This window comes from Cebidichthys violaceus, unplaced genomic scaffold, assembly GCF_023349555.1.
Source record: "Cebidichthys violaceus isolate CVI_PGR_0920_01 unplaced genomic scaffold, fCebVio1.0.p SCAF_29, whole genome shotgun sequence".
Lineage (NCBI taxonomy): Eukaryota > Metazoa > Chordata > Actinopteri > Perciformes > Stichaeidae > Cebidichthys > Cebidichthys violaceus.
This window is the reverse complement of record NW_027176472.1, coordinates 1,275,796-1,299,239: the sequence shown is the minus strand read 5'-3', so window position 1 is coordinate 1,299,239 and position 23,444 is coordinate 1,275,796. Positions and strand designations below refer to the sequence as shown.

At 42.1% G+C, this 23,444-nt stretch overlaps 2 protein-coding genes across 2 annotated transcripts in view; one reads left to right on the top strand and one right to left on the bottom strand.

Moving 5' to 3' along the window:
* Positions 1–19,220, bottom strand: part of stab1 (stabilin 1) — a 54,688-nt gene extending 35,468 nt beyond the window's left edge. The window contains exons 1-22 of the mRNA XM_068722023.1: positions 18,710–19,220; positions 16,142–16,263; positions 15,871–15,986; positions 14,846–14,931; positions 14,488–14,557; positions 13,530–13,625; positions 12,924–13,037; positions 11,822–12,009; positions 11,458–11,594; positions 10,679–10,806; positions 10,018–10,094; positions 8,611–8,733; positions 4,382–4,519; positions 4,135–4,206; positions 3,898–4,011; positions 3,485–3,538; positions 2,844–2,924; positions 2,608–2,766; positions 2,246–2,308; positions 1,816–1,908; positions 844–930; positions 650–761 (exon numbers count right to left, since the gene is read on the bottom strand). Of these exons, the coding sequence (XP_068578124.1) occupies positions 650–761; positions 844–930; positions 1,816–1,908; positions 2,246–2,308; positions 2,608–2,766; positions 2,844–2,924; positions 3,485–3,538; positions 3,898–4,011; positions 4,135–4,206; positions 4,382–4,519; positions 8,611–8,733; positions 10,018–10,094; positions 10,679–10,806; positions 11,458–11,594; positions 11,822–12,009; positions 12,924–13,037; positions 13,530–13,625; positions 14,488–14,557; positions 14,846–14,931; positions 15,871–15,986; positions 16,142–16,263; positions 18,710–18,763 (2,284 nt within the window). The 5' untranslated portion in view covers positions 18,764–19,220. The remainder of the gene's footprint in view (positions 1–649; positions 762–843; positions 931–1,815; positions 1,909–2,245; positions 2,309–2,607; positions 2,767–2,843; positions 2,925–3,484; positions 3,539–3,897; positions 4,012–4,134; positions 4,207–4,381; positions 4,520–8,610; positions 8,734–10,017; positions 10,095–10,678; positions 10,807–11,457; positions 11,595–11,821; positions 12,010–12,923; positions 13,038–13,529; positions 13,626–14,487; positions 14,558–14,845; positions 14,932–15,870; positions 15,987–16,141; positions 16,264–18,709) is intronic.
* On the top strand, positions 5,114–7,340 carry LOC137880595 (E3 ubiquitin-protein ligase TRIM35-like). The gene has a single exon (XM_068722025.1). It carries the CDS (start codon positions 5,344–5,346, stop codon positions 6,736–6,738), a length of 1,395 nt encoding a protein of 464 aa, XP_068578126.1. The 5' UTR covers positions 5,114–5,343; the 3' UTR covers positions 6,739–7,340.
* Positions 19,221–23,444: the final 4,224 nt, after the last annotated feature.

The following is a 23,444-nucleotide window of genomic DNA, read 5'->3' as shown; positions in this document are numbered from 1 at the left end:
TTTGTCAGGTCTGGCAACAGGAGGCAAGACATTCGTGGTCCCCAGAGGATTAATCCTGCTGACTGTGGCGATCCCCGGATCTTTCCACTAGTGCCACCATGAGGTTGATATTTATGGTTGACAGCTTTTGGGTGCATTGTCAATAAATGTACATTTACGTCTCCCTCAGCATGAATTGAAATACCTGCGGTGGTACTTTTTTCTCTAGCTCCATCATACGGTCAAAATGATACTTTCTATAACTAAATGACTTCAAACTAATGACATTCCCATCAGCCTCGGCTGTACTTTGTACTTTAAGATGGTTGTCATGGTAAATATTAAAGCATGTTAGCATTGTCATGCTAGCTTTTAGCTCAAAGCGCTGCTGTGTCTAAGTACAGCCTCAAAGAGCCGCTATAGCGGGGCTGTGTCCAAAATCCCTCCCAATTTACTAATATAGTAATATAGCGCACCATATTTACTGCCATTTTAATGAGAGTCCAAATTCTGAGCGTGCACATTTATCCACTATATAATGCCCTACAATATTCCACAATGGAATAAAAAAAAGTAGTGTGTGTATATATGGCTTGGACAATGTCAGAGAAGAAGCAAAATGCTGATCGTTTCAACAGAGGTTGCTCTCCAAGAGAGCAGCAGACGTTACCTTCGTCACACTTTTCTCCGTGCTTGGACGGATCCGCACAGATGTGGCAGGCGACACCCTTGAGGCCCGGCTGACAGCTGCACGAGCCGTTGCCTTGGATCCCGTCAAAACACTGCGTGCGGTGAAAAGTGAAATAGAAAATGCATTCATAAAACTGCGGCGACAGAGAGCATTTTCTTTTGCGCGTCGCTCACCGTTCCTTTGTCGTAGCAGGGATGCTGGAATCCTCCGACGCAGGGTTTACAGTCCGGACCGTAGAAACCTTTACAGCACTGTGGTACCTGTCAAACACACACACATCAACGTGAAAACAGAAAGACACTATATGTTATAGATTAACACTATGTCACCAATATACGACACAGTAAAACCATCGTGTCACTAGTAGCTCTTGACTTAATGCGGGTCCTTGTTTGACTTCGCGCTACCTTCAAATAGCACATGTGGGTTTGTGGTTTGTTTTTTTTAATAATCTAACCAGTGAGATTAATACATTTGTTTGTTTTTTTAATTAGTTTTTTTAAATAATCTAACCAGTGAGATTAATACATTTGTGTTTTTTTTTTTTTTTTTTTTTTTTAATAATCTAACCAGTGAGATTAATACATTTGTGTTTTTTTAATTAGTTTTTTTAAATAATCTAACCAGTGAGATTAATACATTTGTGTTTTTTTTTATTTTTATTTTTTTAATAATCTAACCAGTGAGATTAATACATTTGTGTTTTTTTTTTGTTTTTTTTTAATAATCTAACCAGTGAGATTAATACATTTGTGTTTTTTTTTTAATTTTATTTTTTTTAATAATCTAACCAGTGAGATTAATACATTTGTGCTTTTTTTATTTTTTTTAATAATCTAACCAGTGAGATTAATATATTTGTGTTTTTTTAATTTTTTTTAATAATCTAACCAGTGAGATTAATACATTTGTGTTTTTTTGCTAGCTGTGATGTAAGTTAAAATGCGTCATGTCCCTGAAATCTGTACAACCTTCAGTAAAAGGTCATGTAAGTCAATCAACCATAACAATTGATAAAAATGTTGAAAGTGAAAGCTGAGGAAAAAGACGACAGTCGACCCGCTGAACGCCTTCTTGTTCGAAGGCGCCGCGACTTCTAAAGACAGACGAAACGTAGATGAATGAAGCTTAAAGCTGAGCCTCACCTTTGTGGTTGCGTTGCAAAACTTGGCGCAGCCTTTGCTGATCGACACACCGTAAACCTCTTGGAAGTAATCGCAGTCGACCTGATGGCTGCCCTGGAGGACAGACGCACAGATTCGTTAGCTTTCTGCTCTCGTAGAACAGATTGCTGAACATGAGCACAAGATTTAGCTGAGATTTTAAAGCCCCGACTTCTGGAATATGGATCATTGTCATTCAGTGGCTATAGATAAGGCATTACATCATCGTAACACGTTCTAACCCTCATCCTGTTCAACGGTCACGTAGCAAATCTTACTGTTTACATGAACACAACTTTACTGAATGCTCCTACGTTTACATTTCACCTTACACTTTACTAATCTCTGCGTAAGGGTTTCCACATCGGCCGTATGTTTCTGACCCCCAGGGGGCGCTGATGATGTGTTTTACCATTTCAGTGGTGCCAACTGGACATTCAGTCTCATGGAGGTAAGGGCAGAAAACACATGGACCCTGAAAACACAGAGGGAAAAACTCAATAAACTCAATCAGTTTCAATAATAACTTTTCAGCGGAAACGTTTTCTCAGGTTTAAATGCCAAAACGAACCAAAACCACATTAGCCTGCTAAATCGAAAAAAATGCAGCCGAACCAAAAAAATGATTTAATCTGACAGTTGTGGGTGTAAAATATAAATTAGCACGCTAACGTTAGCTACTGTTTGGACTCCTCTATATATCGGCCCGTTGTCTCTGCGGTCTGTGTGTGTGTGTGTGTGTGTGTGTGTGTTGCCGTTTGTCGCTCGGCTCACCATGGTGATTTTGCTCTCGACGACGTCACAGCGGTGAGGCAGGATGGGGAGGATGGAGGGCGGGAACAGAAGCCCGTCAATCATATGGATGATGCCGTTGGACGCCACAATGTTGGTTCTCGCCAGACGGACGCCGCTTTTGCCCAGCAGGATCTCACCCTGGAGAACGAATATCCAGGGTGAGATCCTACAAATATTATGAGAAGCACTGTCGAGAGCAAATCAGGGACACTTACGGCGTTGGACACAGTGATGGTGACAATCTGATTGGCCATCGTCTGGATCTGCGGTAGAGCAGTTAACTCGTCGACTGTCAGCTACAGATAGATAGAAACGATCATCAACAAACGCTTCCTTTTCAAACATGTCGATTCAGCTATTCTTAGTGCCTTAAAGGTGCTACATTTGTAATTCAGAGCATCAATATAGCAGCAAACGACTTTTACTTTTACACTGTCGGCTCTGCCAGCACTGTTGTTTGCACTGTTGGTGCCGCTAGGCCGTCACCATGTTGAGAGCCGTGCGGAGTCAATGCCTCAATCATATGGATATGCTCTGAATTTAGCACCGTTAACAGCAGTGGAGCTCAAATATAAAGGTTGTACTGATGGTGGCCTTAAAGGAAAAGGTCATGGGCTCGTTCAACCTTCAGGGTTCATCCTCTGGAGAGCAGGAATGCGATCAAGAGTAATCACATGATATTGCCTACGATGATTTGTATGTGATTAGATTATGAGACATGTTGCCGTGGACGAAAGTATTGGACAATAAAGTTATTTCTTTTTATGCCTTCTTCACAAAAAGACGAAAAGGAAGAAAGAAGTATGGGACACTGATAGATGGATGGAGGGTGCGTGGGTTGAGGGTGTCGTCTTACCACCGCCTGGGAGAAAACGTGATGTCTGAGAAGTTCCTGAAGTTTATGTTTGGCCTTGAAAAAGAGAAGAATATCATTAGAAATGTCTGATAATCCTTGCATTAGCGTAATGATAGCCAAACGGACTAATAATTGGTAGCTGGGTAGTTAGGAAAATAAAGATCCTTTTTAAAAAAAATAGAATATTGGTGGGGACATTTTTGAAGATTTACAGCTTCAATAGGTACCAATGGCTTTGGGGTCAGGAGTATTTGGTTTCAGACAAAGACATAGTTGATTGTCGTCTTTTCATGGAATTCGTTGATAATAAGAAATATAGACTGTGAGCATCATTTAAAGCTACCTGTGTGTCGTCTGCACTGATAACAATTACGCTCAACAAATGAAAACCGAAGCGCCAAAACTACACCTACTTCGTGCAGCATGTACAAGATGCTGCCGTCTCTGGATTTGTCCACAGCCTGGTTGGTGGGGACGAACACAGTCAGGGGACCAGGACCCTGGAAGGGGGGCGGCGACCCGCAGTTCTACGAACACACACACACACACACACACACACACATCTCGTCTGATTAGAACTAAGGATTAAGCATCGACATTGTTTCGGTAATGTCGGGTGTGATGTTATTGGCCAGAATAAAAATACTCACATCAACCAGAGACAGGAAGCGGTTGTATTTTGCATCCAGAGTCAGAATCTCTCTGATCGTCTTATCAGCAAACTGGACACAAGAAGAAGAAGAAGAAGAAGAAGATAAATGGCCGACATTCGCTTTCATGGAGTTTAATGGAGTTCAAACCCAGGTTAGCAGGACATCATCTAGTATACATGTAACTGTAGATGTGGTATTCTGTTTTTTGGTTTTCCATATTTGGTGAAGTGACCGTTTGACTCGCCTGTTCGTCACGAAAAGACCCGTGAGAAAGAATGCTTGTGATTGGCCGGTCGATGATGTGGATGATCCCGTTGGCTGCCGGCAGGTCCTCCTGGATGACGTCGTACTGTCTGCTGGGGTTGTCCATCAGGATGAACCTCTAGAGCGACACAATCGGGCGTTTATGCAGTTAGAAGTATGTGAACGAAACCACTGACGACTGAGGGGGCAGCCGACGTTACTGAAGTCCCAGCGACTACTGTGAGTCTGTGAAACCACGGAAACATCATTACCGTATGGTACAGTCTGAACTGTACTAGATAGCAGGTAGCAGTCAGGATGGTTTTACTTTCTCTTTGTGTCCTTCTTTTCCCTTCATCATGTCAACATCCTACTAATGAAGCTCTAGTGGAAGTTTAATCAGGATACTATACTTTTGCATGTCTGTAGTTTATTTCTCATACATCTACCATTCACCCCTCTCACACATGCACACTCATAATGTCCTTGCTGTCACTGTTTGTGGCCTTCGATCGTGACATCAGCTGTTCTGATCAGCTGGTCTCTTCTACCCGATAATCAATCTTGTTGCTTTCTCTTTTGAAATGTGATCGTCTCTCTGCCTTTGGTGCGTTTATGCTTGCGACACACACACACGCCCATTATGATAAACATGAGCAAGCAGGAAAAACAGCTTGATAAAGCTCCACCCTCTCTGACGCAGCGCTGACTAACAGGAAACAGCTTTTAGTTCCATGTTCCTGAGAGAAGAGACACAGTAAATATTCGTCTCAACAGCACAGCCAGGGACTGCTGCGGCAGGGAACACTGGAATTACTGGAATACTGGATTCTTGCACTTTCACCTGCTGCTGATGTCACACAATGAACTGGGCGAGGTACGGCTCAAAGTGAAAGTAACTTTCTAGTCTGACTGACTTTTCCGTTCTGCTCGCTGTGTTTTCAGCTTCACTCAAGAGACAAAATGGCTTCCAAGTCGGACGATGATCTCTGCTGTCCGGTTTGCATTGAGATCTTTAAAGATCCTGTTGTTCTGTCGTGTAGCCACAGCTTCTGTAAAGACTGTCTGAAGAACTGGTGGACAGAGAAACAAATACAAGAGTGTCCATGCTGTAAGAGAAAATCATCCAAGAGTGATCCTCCTCATAACCTGGCTTTAAAGAACCTGTGTGAGGCCTTTTTACTTAAAAGAGATCAGAGAGCTTCAGAGAGTCTCTGCAGTCTGCACTCTGAGAAACTCAGACTCTTCTGTCTGGACCACCAGGAGCCGGTGTGTGTCGTCTGCAGAGATTCAAGGAAACACAACAACCACAGATTCAGACCCATCGATGAAGCTGCAGAGGATCTCAAAGAGGAGATCCAGAAATCCCTGAAGCCCTTAAAGGAGAAACTGAAGCTCTTTGAACAAGTTAAAGGAAACTGTGCTCAAACAGCAGAACACATGAAGGTCCAGGCCCGACACACAGAGAGGCAGATTAAGGAGCAGTTTGAGAAGCTTCACCAGTTTCTAAAGGAGGAAGAGGAGGCCAGGATCTCTGCTCTGAGGGAGGAAGAGGAGCAGAAGAGTCTGGTGATGAAGGAGAAGATGCAGGCTCTGAGCAGAGAGATAGCAGCTCTTTCAGACACAGTCAGAGCCACAGAGGACGAGCTGAGAGCTGAAGACGTCTCATTCCTGAACAACTACAAGGCTGCAGTGGAAAGAGTCCAGCAGCGCCCCCTGCTGGAGGATCCAAAGCTGCTCTCAGGAGCTCTGATAGACGAGGTCAAACACCTGGGCAACCTGACCTTCAACATCTGGAACAAGATGAAGGACATGGTCTCATACAGTCCTGTGATTCTGGATCCAAACACTGCTGACCCAGAACTAGTCGTGTCCGAAGATCTGACCAGTGTGAGATCTGAAAAACCACGACAGCTTCCAAAGAACCTGGAGAGGACCAAATTTTCCTGCTCCGTCCTGGGCTCCGAAGGCTTCAACTCTGGGACTCACAGCTGGGACGTTGAGGTTGGAAACAACGAGGACTGGGAACTGGGCATGTTGGGAGAGAACACCCAGATGAGCGGACATCTACAGTCTGGATTGTGGAGAATTTTGTTCTCCAACAGTGAATTGACAGCGTTCTCCACGTCAGATGACGAGAAAGTTCTGTCAGTGAAGAAGAAGCTCCAGAGGATCAGAGTTCATCTGGACTTTGACAAAGGAAAACTGTCGTTCTCTGATCTTGACACTAACACAGAGATACACACCTTCACACACACCTTCAAGGACACCGTGTTTCCGTACATTTACACTGAGAACCAACTCCCACTGAAGATTTTACCAGTGAAGGTCTCTGTGACGGTGGAAAAGCCCAGTTAAAGATGAATATGATGGGGTTGACAAATATGACTCCAAAGCATCTTTACTTTAATGTCTTTGGTTGCATTAGGCCGCTGGTTGCAATGCTGCATATTATGGTACAATGTTGGGATTTACAGGATTGTTGCAGCAATGTGATGACGCACTATGATTGTATTTTAACACATTAGTTATAATGTGCGCTTGTTCCTCAAGGCACATATTAGGAAGCCAAAACCAATATTAGAATGGAAGGATGTATAATGGGAACATTGTGATATGACTTTTGGTAGCAATGTGGCAAATATGTCTTACTGAAATCACAAAGAAATGAACTTTTCTTATTGCAAAACTAGTGAAATATTATATTCTGTGATGAGGGACTTTACACCTAAACCACACCTCCAGTTTATAATAACTGATATAAATGATAATGATGATGATGATGAAGATTATAAAAATATAAGGAGTGACTGGTTTGATGAGTCAAAAGTATAGCTTACGTCTGTGAGGAATTTAAGTTTTAATAGCACCCTAGTGGTGGATATTATATGTCAATATTTACCTGTAGAAGTTTAAACCAAGGAGTGTGGTCATTGAATGTATATTGAGTGTCTGTGAGAGGGGGGGGTTTGAGGAATGTGCCAGGAGGGGGGGGGAAGGATACGTGCCGGCTGGGTGAGGTGTCTGCCCAGAACAATGGGTCATTGGCCGGGGGGGGGGGGGGGGGGGGGGGCTTATTGGATTTCAGCCAATCATTGAGCTGATCGATGGTTGTGAGGTGAGACTTTTCAGAGACTTTGGAGGGACAAGAGGACTGTGAACCCTGGGGGAGAACCAGACCTTCTCCTGATCCATGGGGCAGACATACGAGCCGTGTGACCCGGATTGGGCCTCACTTTCATGAAATGTATGTTTGTTTTGTTATTAATGGTGTGTTCGGTTTGTAACTGTTTTGCTTCTGTAGTTATTAAATATCTTTTGATTTGATTTCAACTCGAAATTCATAGATGAATTTAAGTTGACTTAACGAGATGATGAATCTGACCGGACACGTTTCAGTAAGTACTCAGAGATGATTGATCATTCATTGATTGATACCGTAGTCAAAAGAAGGAACCACTACTGGGACTCCACAGAGCTGATCCTGACGATTCTGAACATTTAGGCGAGATGACAAAGCTGAAAGAGTTGTCATCAACTTTAAGCTGGTGGACGACGATCAAATCGTTTAGAATGCTGACTTTGAACACAATCATTTGTAAATAAAATGTAAAAGTGATGATGGTGATGAAGCTATTATGACGTTTTTTTTATAGATACTTTGACATTGCATCTTTATTTTTCTTTGTGTGATTCAATTTCTTTTGAAACAGGATATTGGAACTAGAATATTAATATTAATATCAACTTTCAGTTATTAAGAAACAGGCAGAATCGGGTGGTATTAGTTCAAAATGTGTGTTATGCCATGTTCATGTGTCAAGAAAACAAAATAAATGAAAATATCTAATGAAACAGAACCCAAATCAATAAGATCTCTCTGTTTTTCCTCTGGATTATTGTGATTCTGGGACCAATACAAAATGAAGTTAACGAGCATCCTTGTGATCATCTTCAAATATCTAGACAGTTTTAACATGTTTAACCTCATGAAGATTTTTCCATCACCAGGACCACTGAAATATTTGTTTGGCTGCTAAACATTCAAACGACCGTTTCAACATTTTGAGACGCTGGGATCCAGGGGTCAGAAACACCGTCCTGTGGAATAATTGTAAACCTTTATATTAAACTCGTGAGTGACACTGGCACGCAGCTTTGTTTCATGTCATTGACATCGAGTTCAAAGAGTTGTTAACCAGGGTTGTTGAGTTCTAGAGGAGGTGTTACCTTGTTGTCTTTGCTCCTCCACCACGCTCCTCCGAACAGGTTGAAATCTCCTCCCTCCAGAGTCTTGTAGAGGTGCTGACCCAGGATCAGATGGTTCTTACACATCAGCTCTTCATTAACGCCCTGTAGAGACAAAGTGTTGCCGAGCAGATGTAGTAATCTTCTTCGACTAGTTGTTCGGAAAAACAGGATGAGGGGGACATCTGCTCTCTTCACAAAAACGTACAAAGTGGAAAAAAAATGTTTGAACGCTCAAAACTGGAAAATGAAACAAAGCTGCAAAACTGTGAATGGAGGAAATCCAACAGAAGTCCAACTGATGCAACAACAAAAAGACCTTTCACTCACACAGCGAGGAAGGATTTGAGATGCACCCCGGGGTGCACTTGGCTACACATTCATGATGAAACCTGGGACGGATCAAAGTGTGTTGTGGGTCTTTTAACGTCAGGCATCGCTTCCCAGGATGATTCAGAGGACACAGATGACGTCATAGACACTCTTCTTTCTTGACACGTATTTGTTCTTTGTCAAAGTTTGCCGTCTAAAGACATGGTTTCCTTCAGAACACAGAAGACTCAGTGCTGTAACTTGAAACTGTCGATTTCATCTAGTCGAGATGGAAACCTTTCAAGTGTGACGTCCACATTCACCCTTTGTAGTCTGCAGGTCTCCTTTTTCTCTTTTACGGTTTCGAATTCTGGCTTCAAACATCTAAAATGTCCAACTCGAGTTTCTATGGTTACCTCAGATTCCACGGTCGTGATGTCTGTGTGTGTGTGTGTGTGTGTGTGTATATGTGTGTGTGTGTGTGTGTGTGTGTGTGTGTGTGTGTGTGTGTGTGTGTGTGTGTGTCCATAGGCCTCACACTCTGATCTGTTCTAGTTTGCACTGACGGGCACAAGGCGACGAGTGTGTGTGTGTGTGTGTGTGTGTGTGTGTGTGTGTGTGTGTGTGTGTGTGTGTGTGTGTGTGTGTGAAATTTGAATGTGTGATCATCTGACACTTTGATTTATCGGCTGATGCCGTTTCGGTATGTTTGGACGATTTAAGCAACAAAAAAAAAAACGAGTTACATTTTTGGGTCGACTAACAGACAAGAAGCAGCAGGATGTCTGTCATATTGCTGCACAGCGAGGCGTCAGAGGGGCTGAGAAGAGTTGGGGGAAACCAGATGCACGAGTCCCACAGCACAGACCAAACATCAGAGCAGAGAGGTGTGGGGAGTAACTTTGAGCTAACTGTGGTGAACTTTAAAGTATCAGACATCTACAGTTTGGTTACAATAATCCAGGAGACTCCTGTGTTGAAGAACATTAAGGAGATTGTTAAAATAAGACTTTGAAGCAGAGACAGGCGACACCAGACAGACAGACAGACAGACAGACAGACAGACAGGCGACCTACACTCAGAGGAGTTTTCAGCAGGGGGATGAAAGCTGTGAAGGGTCCTTTGTGACTCAGCAGCAGTGAACAGCCTTTCTCTGAAACACACACACACACACACACACACACACACACACACACACACACACACACACACACACACACACACACACACAGAGAGAGAGAGACATATACCAAAAGGTCAAAGATCACAGAAAAGATACAAAATAGCTCCAGGTAGAAACAATTAGAAAAAGTTCATTTCTCTTGCGTTCACAATAACGTTAAAAAGATTCTAATATATAATATTATATCAAATAGAACTTTCATAGAAGCTCCGATCACGTTTAACGCCGACTGCAGATTGTCGGTGATTCATATCAGTTGATACAGGTCGTCATGTTTTCATTCACAAATGTCTGAATGTTAACTTTTTACTTTGTTACAGTCCTCAATTAAATTGATTAGGAAATAAAAGATTGTATTTTCATGAATAAAATCTTGAAATTAGCAGTTTTAATGATTTCCAATAAGCTGCTTGGAGCTAGTGTTAGGAAGTTAAACTGGTCCTTATCAACTGTTGTAAGGATCACAGATCAACTGTGATCCGTCACACCACTAAGAAAACAGCACAGTTCCGTATAACAACAGTACTTCTACGGTGAACTTGTGCTTCTTTTACCAAACAGGGCGACGGTTCCGGTCAGATTTCCTCTCAGGCTTCCGCTCCTGTCCAGCTCTATCAGCCGCTCCATCAGGTTACCGTAGCACCGGTGTCCGTCCCCGATCTGACCCGCCTCACACACACACCTGGGGGGGGGGCATTAACCAATGACACTGTAACACACGTACATTCACACAAACCTGTTCAGACCTGGCACTAGGAGACCGGGTTCTAGTTCTGTTTCTAATTCTTAGTGAGAAATTTAAGGGGAATAAAGTTCTAGTTGTGGTTCTGGGTTCAGGTCCTGGTTCTGGATCCAGATCTACTGTATTTCTAGTGAATAAGAAAGACAGAGATAACAAAAAAAGAGGCAAAGCAAAGTGGTTTGAGACCACTTCTGGTTCTAGTTCTGGAGACTAAAAGTCAAAATAAACGTCTCTTGTCCTCCGCTAGTTCAAAAGTTATCTTTAGGTCTGATTCTAGTCCTAGTCCTGGTCCAAGTACTAGGTCCGAAAAGCAAAAAGAGGGCCGGGAATATGTGTTTGGTTACAGATCTAGTTCAAGGGAGCAAAGATCTGTTTGTAATGTTTGTACTGGTGCTAGTTCTGGTTCTGGTTCTAGCTCTATTACTAGAGAACAAAAGAGAGACTTGCACTAAACGGGTTCTAGATATAGCTGTCAGACGGACTAAGAAACTCGTTCTGGGGTCTCCCTTCTGGTTCTAGTCCTTGTCTAGACTAGACCTGGACCTAGTTGTAATTCAGGAGAGCAAAAGACAAAGTGGTTCTGTGACTGACCTGGGTTGTCCATCCAGTTCAGTTTGACAGACAGCTGTGGGGTCGCAGGTGTTCGCTGAGCAGGCAGACATCAGCTGACAACCAAACTCAGCGCTGCCACCTACAGGGGACATGCCGGACATGCACTTGCAGCTGGACTGACAGACAGAGAGAGACAGACAGATAAACAGACCCATAAAGACCGCGTGGTTAAACACAGTACCAGGATCTAGCTCTGGTTTAGATTCTGGACATAATGACTCGTGAATATTTGTTCTGACATCAACTTTCTGTGTTGTTGCTCTCGGTACTGATGCTGATTCTAGTTCGAGGACACGTCTTGTTCTAGACCTGGTTCTGGTCTCGGCTCTGGAGGTAACCTAACCTTGTTGGGTCCTTTGAAGACGCAGACGGTGGAGTTGACGGGACACCCTCCGTTGTTCTCGGAGCAAGGGTTTCTGGGTACGCAGATCTTGCCGTCGCCCTGGTAGTCCGTCTTACAGACGCAGGTGACTCTGGATCCCTGTGAGGAGCACTGGGCGTTGACGTCACAATCCCTCGCCGAGCAAATACCTGATCAGGGAAAGGAAGATCTGACTCAGTCCAGATGAGACTCTCGGATTTATTTTTTATCCTCAAGACAAAAAACTAAAAATATAGTCCTAAGAAACAGAGAGTGAGACAAAGGAATGTGTTCTGGGTCAAGGTCTTGTTCTTGCTCTGGTTTGAGTTCATAAGACAAAGTAAGATTAGAGACTAGTTCTGGGTCTATTTCTGACTCTAGTCCTGGTCCAGTTTTGTACTGAGAGACTCTGGGGAGCAAACACCTGGTCCTGGTCCTGGTCCTAGCTCTAGTGTAGATTCTAGTTCTGGTCGATACAAAAATCTAAAGACAATCTTTCAGGACTTTAGAGACACCATATCAAAATGTGCTAAAATCAACTAGCAGCCCTGTGAGACACAGGAAATGAAAAAAAAAAAAATCATATGACAAATAAAGGACCACTAGATCCTCACCATTAATAGGGAAATAAGGTTTGTCCTGAGGGCGGTGCCAGAGGAAAGGACACGCTGCCGTCTACAGCAGAAGACTTGACCTCTCTGTGCGAGGGGTCAAGTCAAAGCCTTCGCTGGTGTTTCACTTTAATGAGTCACCGTGTTAACCGGTGTCCTGCAGTTAACGCGGTCCCTCGTTAAACTGAAACACCTGTCGCCCTGAAACGGTTAGAATTCTGTAGAACTTGACTTTGCTGTTAACAGCTTCAGCTCAATGTTTAAAGCTCGGTTGTTGGACTAGAGGTCTGGGGCTTCCGTTGCCATGACGCACACACATGTTTTTGATAAAGTCGGCGGTGAAAGGGTCGATACTCTCTCTTACCTTAACTTTCTTCAGGCACATACAAAACAGATAATCCGACTCATATCAAACTAGAATCTGGGAACCAATAAAACGGAGAAACCTGAGATGAGTTGCGTGTTTTACTTACTTGCGCATTTGCCGACTGGCGTCCTCCTGTATCCGGGCAAACATTCACAGTCGGCGGCGTCTCCCTCTCCCTTACAGTACGAGTAAGGGCTGCAGGTACTGCACCTGGTGCTCACTGCCATCACCACAGAATGAATGAATTAACCATCACGCGGAAGTAACAACAACTGTGTCACAGTGTGTTCTACTAGCAGACAGAAAACCGTCATACTTTTTTGGTAAGAAACCATAAAAAAAATAAAAATAACAAAATAAAAAACGCATTTTGTTTATTCTTTGATCCTACCGTTCCTGATTTAAATAATAATTTTGCCAGTTTTAGATTTTTGAAACAAAAGTTTAGCTTCCTTTGTTCAATGAAAAAACTATTTTAATGTCTCACCGTTCAAAAATCTTTAATTGTGTCTTTTTGTAAATCTTTGTATTTACACAAACAATATATTCCTAAAAAAAAGACACGACTGAATATCAATCTGTGATATGGCAAATCAGGACAGTCCTCGTTTATCTAAATATACAAATGGAGCTTCATCTATCGCTGTGAAATTGTTACGTTAATTAACCCAAACGTGATTTTCAGTAATAGGTCCAGAGCATATTTTCTTACCTTGGTCACAGCGCTTCCCAGTGTACGGCGGCTGACACAAACACTGTCCATCACCTTCTGGACCTTTACTACACACTCCATGTGCACAGTCACACTCTGGACACACGCACACACACACACACACACACACACACACACACACACACACACACACACACACACACACAAGAGGACAGTTTGTCAAACAACTGTGTGGGACATGTTTGCAGCTGTTAACACAACAATTTGAAGGTGTTTCTTTAGCCTCAGTAGAGAGAGAGAGAGAGAGAAAGACAGAGAGAGAGAAGTGAGAGAGAGAAAGAGAGAGAGAGAGAGAGAGAGAGAGAAGTGAGAGAGAGACAGACAGAGAGAGAGAGATAGAGAGAGAGAGAAGTGAGAGAGAGACAGACAGAGAGAGAGAGATAGAGAGAGAGAGAAGTGAGAGAGAGACAGACAGAGAGAGAGAGATAGAGAGAGAGAGAAGTGAGAGAGAGACAGACAGAGAGAGAGAGATAGAGAGAGAGAGAAGTGAGAGAGAGACAGACAGAGAGAGAGAAGTGAGAGAGAGAGAGAGAGACAGAGAGAGAGAGAGAAGTGAGAGAGAGACAGACAGAGAGAGAGAAGTGAGAGAGAGAGAGAGAGACAGAGAGAGAGAGACAGAGAGAGAGAGAGAGAAGTGAGAGAGAGAGAGAGAGACAGAGAGAGAGCGAGAGAAGTGAGAGAGAGACAGACAAAGAGAGAGAGAGAGAGAGAGACAGAGATAGAGAGAGAGACAGAGAGACAGAGATAGAGAGAGACAGAGAGAGAAGTGAGAGCGACAGAAGTGAGAGAAAGAGAGATAGAGAGAGAGACAGAGAGAGAAGTGAGAGAGAGAGAGAGAGAGAGACAGAGATAGAGAGAGAGATAGAGAGAGAGACAGAGAGAGAAGTGAGAGAGAGAGAGACAGAGAGAGAGAGAGAGAGAGAGAGAGAGACTATACCTTTATCGCACTTTTCTCCAAAGACGTTTTCATTCTTACAATCCTGACAGGCAAAACCAGAGAAGCCGTCCTAAAGAGGGAAATCAAGATGTCAACGATCTAAACAACATTTTTTTTTAAAACAAACAAAAACCCACTTTGTTTCCAAATCCACAACAACATCAAACACACAAAAAACACTCAAACCCCCCGTGAGAGACGTAGAGCGAGAGGCCGATGAGACACTGAGAGGTTGAGCAGTGGTCGTCATCGTTATCGGCTGGTTAGGAGCACCGTCGGCCATGAATACATGACCCATAGTGATCTGTGAACCCTTGGGTGAACAGGTAGGACCGTTCAACACGGACAGGATACTGACATCACAGACGCAGGTCCCGTTGCCGAGGCCTCCGTCCAAACAGGTTCCATGGAAGTTACAGGTCTTCCCTGACCAGCTGGGACAGGCTACAGACAGACAGACAGACAGACAGGGGACATAGAGACAGGTGACTGTTCATTGTTTATATGATACCATCATGTTTCCTTTGTGCACTGCAGCTTCACGAGTCAGAATCATACGCTTGTCAACGTCAGTTCCTCTAATGGCCACTGCTCCAAAAAACACCCAAACTGCAATTTATAAAAATAATGAACTCAGTAATTTCTCTATAACAATGTTCAGCTCTCAGTAGATATAGATTTTCTTCTTATCTTACATTAGTCTCCGTGGGGATTTAAATATGTTTGGGTTATTGTTTGATAGTGTGGAAGTCATAATAATTTAAATCATATAAAATCAAATATCTTCTTGTGTCTGAAAAAAAGTCAAAAATCCAAATCATATATAAATATGGATTAATTTCCTGTCAATCAACACTGTTGATTCAGCAATGGTTAAACTTCACCTGCTTCTACAGTTTTTATTTGGCTCCATGTATTAAATATATATTAAAGACTTTATCAATAGGAGCGTTATTATTGTATGTCTGTCAGTTACTTAAATGAACGTAAAGAACACATATGATTATTTTTCTACTAAAAACACATATTCTGATGAATATTTAGGATTATCACCAGAAATGAGGAATGAATGTAATTTTAAAAAAAAATGGAATATATCTGCAGCTCTGTGAAGTTAAACGCATCCCTTTGACAGTCACTGTGTGATCGACAGGTGCACAGAACAATCATTCACGTCACATGGTGATCTACCAGATGTGGGACTTTGCATGTATCTGATGAACCAGTGGGATTTGTTGACTTGATGATGTCAGATTCAACTTTTTGAACCAGACGCATTTGTTCAGGATGAACTCTGAGTGTGTGTGTGAGTGTGTGTGAGTGTGTGTGTGTGTGTGTGTGTGTGTGTGTGTGTGTGTGTGTGTGTGTGCGCGTGCGTCTTACAGAGACAAAGATGTCCCCAGTGCTGTGGGCAGCATTGTGGCTGCATGAACCCCTTTATACAGATGTGCTGACATCCATCCAACGCCATCTCCCTGCCGCCGATCTCCACCACATAACTGCAGCACACAGTGAACATGAGGTGAAGAAACTGCTCACATCACATACTACTACCACTACTAATACTACTACTACTACTACCACTACTAATACTACTACCATTACTAATACTACTACCACGACTGCAACAGTCCTGCGGTCCTGGTTCGTGTACCTGCAGTTGGTCGTCCCCGCGCTGCTGAAGCCGTGGGGGCAGCTGCTGACAGCGGCACAAGAAGTGCAGGAGGTGCGCACCTCCACCCTCTGGGAGGTATCACACCGACCGGGAGGAGGAGTCTGAGGGAGGCAGAGGAGTTTCATCTGTCACGATCTCATACAACTCTTTTAGATTAGCCTGCTACTGGATGAACGAGTGAAATCTTTGATTCTTGTGTCCCAAAGTATATCAACATGTGTATTCAAATATCTGAAAGGTGACTTTCTTGTGTGGTGTCGAACAGACTGGAAGTTTCAGGAAAAGATCAAAGTCATCTTACCAGTGGTTCGCTATCATGCTTATTGATGCATTCATGAGTCAGCAGTATTTTAATGTTGCAGCTAGTTGAGTTCATTTTAACTACTTTGTTTACTCTTGAGTTGTTCCATTTATACAAAATGTATCATATTTTATTCGTCAAATGTTTTGCATGTTAACCAGTGACTAAAACAAATGACTTAAAAAGTACAATGTTTCTCTTCGAGATGTGACGGAGTAGAAATATTAAGAGGGCCGAGTGTAAAACGGAAGTACAGCAGTGACGTGTGGTGAGGCGCTGACACTACATAAATCAGATTTACAATAGAGTAGCTTACATCACCATTCAGTTGGCAGCTTGCACATTGACTACTGGTTGTTTTTCATATCAGCATTCTTTACACACACACACACACACACACACACACACACACACACACACACACACACACACACACACACACATAGGTAAAGTACATATTTGATTCCGCCGGGAGCGTTTCAGAAGCGGAGCGCTCGCGAGCGACACCCGCGAAAATCGTGAGATTCCCTCGATAATCTGCGTAAGAACCCCGGATGTATAAAGAGAACAACAATCACATAAACGGTTACTTTACCTGTCCGACGGTGAATTGCTGTTGATTTGTTCATATTTACTTGTTTTTTTTTAGACATTTATAAGCTTAGATATTGAATCTTACATCTTTGTGGTCAAAGCAAAATATAAGAAGAAGAAGAAAAGTGTAGAAGAAGAGCAACGACAGAACAGGCATAAACCCGACCCGTGGGCTCTCGCACGCCCCCTTCAGTGAGGCAGAGGTACTGTTTGCCCCTCTGTGCTTTTTCACCGCGGTTTAATGTCAGATCAGCAACACTAAATATGTTCTACACAGACGTGAAATACATTACATATTCTATGTAAAGAAAGGACATATAATAAAAGTGTCTACAAATATTAAAGTGGTGACAAACAATGAGAAAGCAAAAGGCACGCGCTCAACCCAGTTAGTGAGGGATTGCGCAATCTGAGGTGAGGAACAGCTCGTAGCTGCCTCACCTCACGTGTCTCCCCTGACCGTACGTCCCTGCTTGTTGCAGCACCAGTTCTCTCTCTGATGTTTGTGGTCTGTGGTTGAATCAGCTGAGATCAGATGCAACTTTATTCATCCAGCCACGTCATTTCAGCAACAGTTGATTGACACATCCCTCCTTCACTTAAACAACACGATCCCCTCTCTGACGCATGACTGGACAAACACACTGGGTTGTCACTAGTTATAAATGTGACAAATACCTTCTGAAATCTATTTCTGAATAAAGAACAAACAGACCTTGCAGCAACAACTATTGATGGATGACCAAAACACGTTTTTTTTTACAACATTCATGGTACCCTGACTTTTCCTCTATGGCGCCTTCAGCATGTCAAAGTTTTCACTTGTTCGTGTCTGACGTCTTTTTGATGGATCGGCATAATGTTTTTGAGTGAAACTACTGGATACATTTGGTACAGACGTTCATAAATTCTTTGTTGATCTTATCTTCTTAAACTAGCACCACCGCTACATAACACATGTCAGCTTCCTTAAAAACGTGGTTTATGTCCAAATACCCACAAAAATAATGACATTCCCATCAACCTCAGCTGTACTGATGCTAATTAAAAACGTAACCAGGTAAATATGTCCCGCTGACGATCAGCACTGTTAGCATTGTAACTCTGTGAGCATGTTAGCATGCTGGTGTACTGTAAGCCTCCAGCTCAGAGTACAGCTGTTAAATGAAACCTCACAGAGAGACGCTGGCATGACTTCAGACTTTTAGTCTTGTTCAAATTTGATCCTTTTCTTAGAGACTAAAAGTCAGCATATCTCAACCTCTGCTGCTTTGATTGTTGTTATCGTCTCTTGCAAGTCCCTTAACTTTAGGGAAGCACAATAATGAATTGCTAGAGTACTTTATTTAAGGTTGTATTATGTTTGGGGTTTTTGTCAGGACTGTACTAGTGCACTGTTATTGTACTTTAAACAGTGGTTCACCTCTGAAATGTTCAATTTAAGCAAAAAGGTTTGGAGTCCACTCCAACCACAACCTTTCATTCATTATGTGACCAAAAAAAAATGGCATTAGTGTCCGTACAAACTAGCAAAACTATTCTGTGAGGCCTTGGAAGAAAAAACAATGAGTGTTGTAATTGCATTCATCAGAGAGTAAAGCAACCCACTAACCACTCAGAGGTCTGAACAGGTGATGTATTATGTGTGTTACCTGTTCTTGCAGTGAAGTTTGCAGGCAGAGCAGCAGCAGCAGCAGCAGCAGCATGGCTCAAAGTGTCACATCCAGGGAGGGGAAATAAATCCACACAACCGCACTCAAAAATCAGTGGAAAAAGTGGAGAATGTTTTCAGGCAGCGGCTGGTCGTTCCCATCAGTTTTCTCCTCTCGTATATATGGTCTGAACCTCGAACACAACCTGCTCTGCTATCAACAGGAAAAACACACACATGACAACATCCTGTGTGCAGGAAAAAAAACAAACTATTAGAAAACAATAGATTCCAACTGTAACAAAAAAAAAAACCTGAAAGTAACCTGCTGTTAATAGACGCAAAAACTTTGTAAGAATATAAGTACTTGAAATATTAAAAAAAAAAAGAGACTACAGGGTGTTGCGATTATCAGCAGTAGTCTTTGCTCATTTTTCGGTCTGAAGGCAACAATAACTTCTTATTTAGTAACCGACAAACAAATCATAACGAATGAACTCTCAGCTCAGCTCTGTGCGTGTTGGGGCGGAGAGACTGGAAGGACTGCTGGCGTCACGTCTCTTCCTCTCTAATCTAGGAAGAGAACAAAAAAAAAAAGAAGAAAGAAACACAACAACAGAAAGTGGCAAAGTAGGAACCTCCCAGCAGAGGTCATCTCCTCCTAGTACTCCCGTAGTAGGGACAGCAGCACTGGTAGCGGTACTATAGTATACTGTAGCAGCTGAAGTATACTTGCAGTAACACACACCACACCCTGCTCTAGATAGACCGCCAGCGGAGGAAGAAGTACTCAGAAAGTAGAAATACTTCAGTTTAAAAATACTCCATCCTGTGTAACGTCCTGAATTCAAAATGTTACTTGTGTAGAAAGAATATCAGCAAAATGTAGTAAAATGATCAAAAGTAAAGTACTCATTATGTAGAATTGCCCATTTCACAGTGATATATTATCGTATAATATAACATTATTCTGTTTTTATTGCTAACAAATACACATAAAGTCGTATTACTGTTGTAACACTTTGTATACTACTGGGTAGATTAGAAGTAAACACGATGACAAGGAGCTGCAACATATCATAACATATCATAATGTATCATTTTTCTTTAAAATGTTTTTTGTAAAAGGTTACTCATAATCTAAGAGTAATCTAGCAGTAAAGTAGTGAATGTATTACAACCCTGGATTAAATGAGTAATTACTGGATTATTGCATGTCGCATCTTTTGTGTTTTGCCTTTTGCTGCTGTTCTAAAACCCTTTTGAGGCATTAAAAGAGATATTGGTAATTCAAATAAAGTGTATATACTCTAGCTGTAGTGTATGTCTGAGAAGAGAGGGAGAGAGAGAAAGAGAGAGAGAGAGAGAGAGAGAGAGAGAGAGAGAGAGAGAGAGATTGTGAGAAATCCTCTCTCTTCCTGACAGGAAGTTTTGGGCGGATTTCCCCTCCTGGACGTCCCAGCGGAGCAGTGCGATTTGGACGGATTTCCTCGTCAGCTGACACAACCCCTCGCCTGCTTCACAGAATGAAAAAGGAACACATGAGAAAGCTTGAGTTTCTTTTCCTGTCTGAAAATTAGCTGGTTCTTTTAAGAACCGATGACAGACGCAGCAAGGTGAGTTTTTTTGACCAGAGCGAGGGTCAAAGGTCAAACTGCAAGCATACAGAACAATAGCAGGAAGCAGGCCGACAACACACCGGCGCACTACTCTGAGGTTTACTGCCTTGCTCACTTGCAAGGAGATTTAAAACAGCAGCGTTTGCACTTTACTCGCCCCAGACAGTCGATTTGAACCAACTTCATATACATTAACTATAGCTAGACCACAACACATGCACCGACTGTGTGTCTGATCTCAGAACTCACCAAGAAGAATGCTTCACGGTCACATCTTTGCCAAAATTCGTACCGCGAAGGGGAAATTTGCATCTACTCCTGTCTGCTGTGGATTTCTATTCAACCACGCTGCCTGAACACACCTTTTAAGAAAAATAATGCTATTTAAATAAGTTTAAAATAAGTTATAGCTGGACGAACATGGTCTACTGGTCAATTTTATACCTCGATAAAATCTGAAATTAATCTGATGGTTGTTTTAGTTATGACCTTGGGAAAATAAAAAAGGAATAAAATATTATTTAATCATAAATTCTATATGATGGTACTGACCCCATGTGTCCAATTGAGACCATCTTCAATAAGACAATATTTTTAAGGGACTGCAAAACTTTCAACTATCAACAATTTGCTATTTAAAGAGAAATGTGACGCGAATTTTGTTCTGTAGAATTACAACTCTATTCTCCAAACATACAGGTAAACATCTCCGCGAAACACAAAGAACGGTGTTACGGTTCACTGTAGGTTGCAGGAGGAGAAAACGTGCACAGATACAGCCAACGCAAACGCCATCTTCGCTGTCTTAGCTTAGCGTGTTAGCAAGCTAACATTTGCTAATTAGCGGCAAACACAAAGTACAGCGGATGCTGCTGAAAATGTCATTAGTTTTTATGATTTAAATTGAATTTTTACGAACGTATCAATGCCATGCCGCTAACAGAAAACATGCAACATCAAAAACACAGGTGGAATTCGGTGGCCCCGCTGCCAAATTTGTTTATTAACCGAAATGTCATGTAATGATGAGGCCTTCATAAGAGGTCAAATGAGGTTACTGTTGGACTACAGAAGGCTTAATTCAGGGACGCAATTATTGCTGCAGAGCTACCACACGTAGTACAGAACAAGACTGTAAAGGAGTTTCCCTCACATGTTTTGTCAATAGGTTGAGATAATGTCAGCCCGTGCGTGCTGCTGACGGGCTGATAGTGTGTATTACCCTCGATTCATATTTTGTTTTGACGTCTGTGATGCCTGATTAAATACAAGACAAGCGAGTTAAAACATTGTGTGAAGGACACCAAGATATTTGTTATCTTTAAGAGTTGCATATCAGCACCAACACACACACACACACACACACACACACACACACACACACACACACACACACACACACACACACACACACACACACACACACACAGAGAAACACACAGTCACTCACTGCTGATTCATGTAAAAAGTGGGGAAAAACATGAGTCAAGGAGTAAAGAGAGAGCGAGAGAGGGGCCAAAGCCAGAGGTCGTGGATGTCTCTCGGCCCACGTCCCGGTGACCGTCTCAACCTCAACAAAAGCCTCCGATCAGCACTCTGAACCGGAACACAGTGGAACAGACAAGAAACAACATGAAAGATAAGAGGAAGCGATGTATCAGAGTCACAGCCCTCTGGTGTATCTCTGCTCCGACCGTTAATCAAAAGGAATTCAGCTGGATACAGCAGAACACACCTCACAGTACCATGAATACATGTACTTTTTTCTGTACTTTTGATTTCACCGGGTTACCAGTTACTAGTTGTCAAACTATTGGTGACCAACCAGGGAGAAAAAAAACATGTGCTTAAACTGTATTAAATCTGTTTAAACTGGAAATAATAAACCACGGTGCTTTTTCATTTTAAAAATGTCTCGAAAAAAGTCATAGTATATATAATGTCGTAAAATTTAACGCCAAAAGTTATATCGTAATATGTCATACAATATGTGTCTGCATGTTTTGCTCCAACTAAATATATTGTATTAAATGAACCGTACTTATCTTAATGTACTACTTTGACAGCTCGGACAAAAGAAAACTAAACAACTGTGACATTACAAAAAAAAAGAGGAGTTACCCTGAATTCCATGACGCAGATTAAACTTTAAACTAAATTGGTTTCTATCGGGAACTTAAAAGGTTTTCATTGATTGAACCACAACTGATTTTAGCTGCTAAACTGAACCCTAAGCTAACACAAACTCAATTTATAGCTGTTAAACTTAACTGTGAGCTTACCTGAACCTAAATGTTTCAAGCTAGATAAATGAACCTGACCACTGTGTGTTAAAGAGAAATTTGACGCAATGCAATTTTTGTTCCATAGAATTACAACTCTATTCTCCAAACATACACATAAACATCTCCGCGAAACACAAGGAACGTTGATAGGGTTCACTGTAGGTTGTAGGAGGGGAAACAGCCAATGCTAACGCCATCTCCGCTGTCTTAGCTTAATAACTGACTTCTTTGCTAATCTAAACTAAATCTTAAACTGCTAAACAAAACCAGTATAGCTAACCTTTACCAAACTGTTTTAGCTGTGAAACAACTGTTACGACCTGAATTAAAAATGTACTAAGACTAGACTAAGCTTTGCTGCTAAACTAGACCGTTAGCTAACCTGAACCAAACTGTTCGCTATCAGTTTAAAGTTATTTAAAGCCTGGCCCTATATTAACTATTATATTTATTCAAAATCTGACCTTGTAGCTAATCTGAACCAAACTGTTTTAACTGCAGTTAAGTGACCGGAAACAAACTGTTTTAGCTGCTAAAGCTGTTAGCTTACTTGAACCAAATATTATCTGAAAATGTGACCTCTCTGAACCAAACTGACCTGTTAGCTAACCTGAACCAATCTTTTAGCTGCTAAACTGAACCACTGTTTGGCAAATACCTGAATTCTCCACCAAATTTAAAGCAAATATGTTAATAAATATGATGCCATTTACAAACTAATGGGACAAAAAACATCAAAGGCAGATGTGATGAGCACATGACTGTTAGCCCCACTGGTTCTTCAACACGCATCGTCATGTCCTCTTGGCACACTGTCTCTTTGTTCCAAACA